General features: G+C 32.3%; 1 protein-coding gene across 1 annotated transcript in view; it reads right to left on the minus strand.

The window, feature by feature from the left end:
• Positions 1-1,140: 1,140 nt before the first annotated feature.
• The window catches only part of LOC100811426 (zinc finger protein ZAT1), a 3,430-nt gene continuing 2,576 nt past the window's right edge, over positions 1,141-1,994 (minus strand). The window contains exon 2 of the mRNA XM_041014321.1: positions 1,141-1,974. Coding sequence (XP_040870255.1) covers positions 1,324-1,974 — 651 coding nt within the window. The 3' untranslated portion in view covers positions 1,141-1,323. The remainder of the gene's footprint in view (positions 1,975-1,994) is intronic.

The raw sequence follows: 1,994 nt of genomic DNA on the forward strand, positions 1-1,994 counted from the left end.
TTTTATTTGTTTAAAGATGGCACTAGATAATTAAGAAGTTAAAGAAAAAATATTTGAAAAAGTAATTATCATATATTAAACATATAAAAATGTTAGATCCTATTAGAGTCGGTCAGTGGCCAGGTGAGGGCTTAATTAGTATAGATGTATGGAAAATTAAGTTTAATTATATACGTTGTATAAAAAACAAATTAAATTCCTTTTAAAAAATAATTAAAGTTATTAAATACTTATTCTTTTATACATTTATTGGGATATATTTACTTCTTTTGCTTCATGTTATTGGTTAATTATTTCCCACGCATAAAAAATGTTATTGGTTAATCATTGCATGCACACACACTATACAATAAGGATGATTCTTGAGATCGTTCACAATATTTTCATACCGTGAACACAATTTAATAAAAATAGAATTTTAATTTAGTATATAATAAATACTAAAAAATAAACGGCTGGGTGGACTCAATCCAAGTAATTAAGGTCAATAGCTAGCGCAGAAAAAGCTGGGGCCACATAAACTATGGTCAACTCAAGGATGGGTCAACTTTGTATGGGGAAATAACAAATATTGGTAGGACGTGAAATATGGGAATACCTAGAGATCACGATTCTGTACATTGATTTAATTTCAACTGGATCTCAACCTTTGAATTTTTTTTTCTCTGATAAAATAATTAAAAAACACAAGCATAACTAATAATTTTCAGTGTTTAGAGGGTCCTCTTCTGGAAATACACTTACTTCTCAGTGTTTAGAGGGTCTAAACAATTTAATTACCAATGGATAATTACGTACGTGTTTAAGAATTTGAAATTAAAAGTTATATTTAATAAACTAATTTAATAGAAGACTACATAATATATATAGCAAAACTATACCAGTCTCAGACAAATTGTGTAAGCATCACTTTTTTGACAAGAACAAATGGTTATCCGATATCATCACAAATTGCCAAAGCACTTTTGTGTAGTTACACAGAAAAGAAAAAGCATTTTCTCATGAATCTTTTAAATTAAGCCAGAATGCAAAACAACAAGAAATACTTTGAGAAACAAACAAAACTATAAAACGAAGAAAAATATGCCTTGCAAATATCAATCTTATAATTTAATTTATTAATCAGAATAAATCTTGATATCAAAAAAATGAAATTTACAGAAGATATCAAAAAATTGTAAGTTATATGTTTTTTTGATGATTTGATAATCTCCGTATAAGTACTTACGTTTTCTATGTTTATATAGTAAAAGAAGAAAAGAGAAAACTTCAAGGCAATTGCCAAATGCGATCCTCAAAATGCTTTGCTTTGTCAAAATATCTTCAGCAGTTATCAGCTTCCACATCAGTAGCAGTTGAACTGATCCCCACCTGCAACCATGGCGAAGAACTGCCACCAGCTTTCATGTCCTTTAGCTCACTCAGTTTCGCCAACTTGATCTTACTATCAGCTTCATTATCCATGTTTTGCATTGAGTTGTTGTTGTTGTTGTTGTTTTTGTCCTCATCATTGTCAACATCAACATTGTTATTAGGGTTGTGGAGACTTTGACAATGGCTATTATTGTTATCATCTTTAGCATCCTTTGATGCAACCCAAGGCTGCAAGTAAAATTCTGTGTTCACATTCCTTCTTGCAAGGTCATTAGAGGGTGCAGGAAGGTTAAGGTCTAATTTGAGATCAAGAGGCTCGGAAGAGGTATCAAATTTGGGTATTTGATCCAAGTGCTCTTGGAATTGTTGAAATCTTGTTAATGTGGAGGTGTCAGGAGCATTTGAAGTGATCCAATGGCACCTTTTGTGTCCCCCCAATGCTTGTCCCGAAGAGAAGCTCCTATGGCAAATGGAGCATTCATGCACTTTGGATTTTCTCTTGGAGGAAGAGGCCAATGAGGGGTTGGAGCTTCCATGGTCAAATTGGAGGGTGGAGTTTTTTTTAGTAGGGAAAAACTCTTCATGTGTAATGACATCATCCTCCATGAGGTTGTCATCAA

The sequence above is a fragment of the Glycine max genome, chromosome 3, assembly GCF_000004515.6.
Source record: "Glycine max cultivar Williams 82 chromosome 3, Glycine_max_v4.0, whole genome shotgun sequence".
NCBI classification, from domain to species: Eukaryota; Viridiplantae; Streptophyta; class Magnoliopsida; order Fabales; family Fabaceae; genus Glycine; species Glycine max.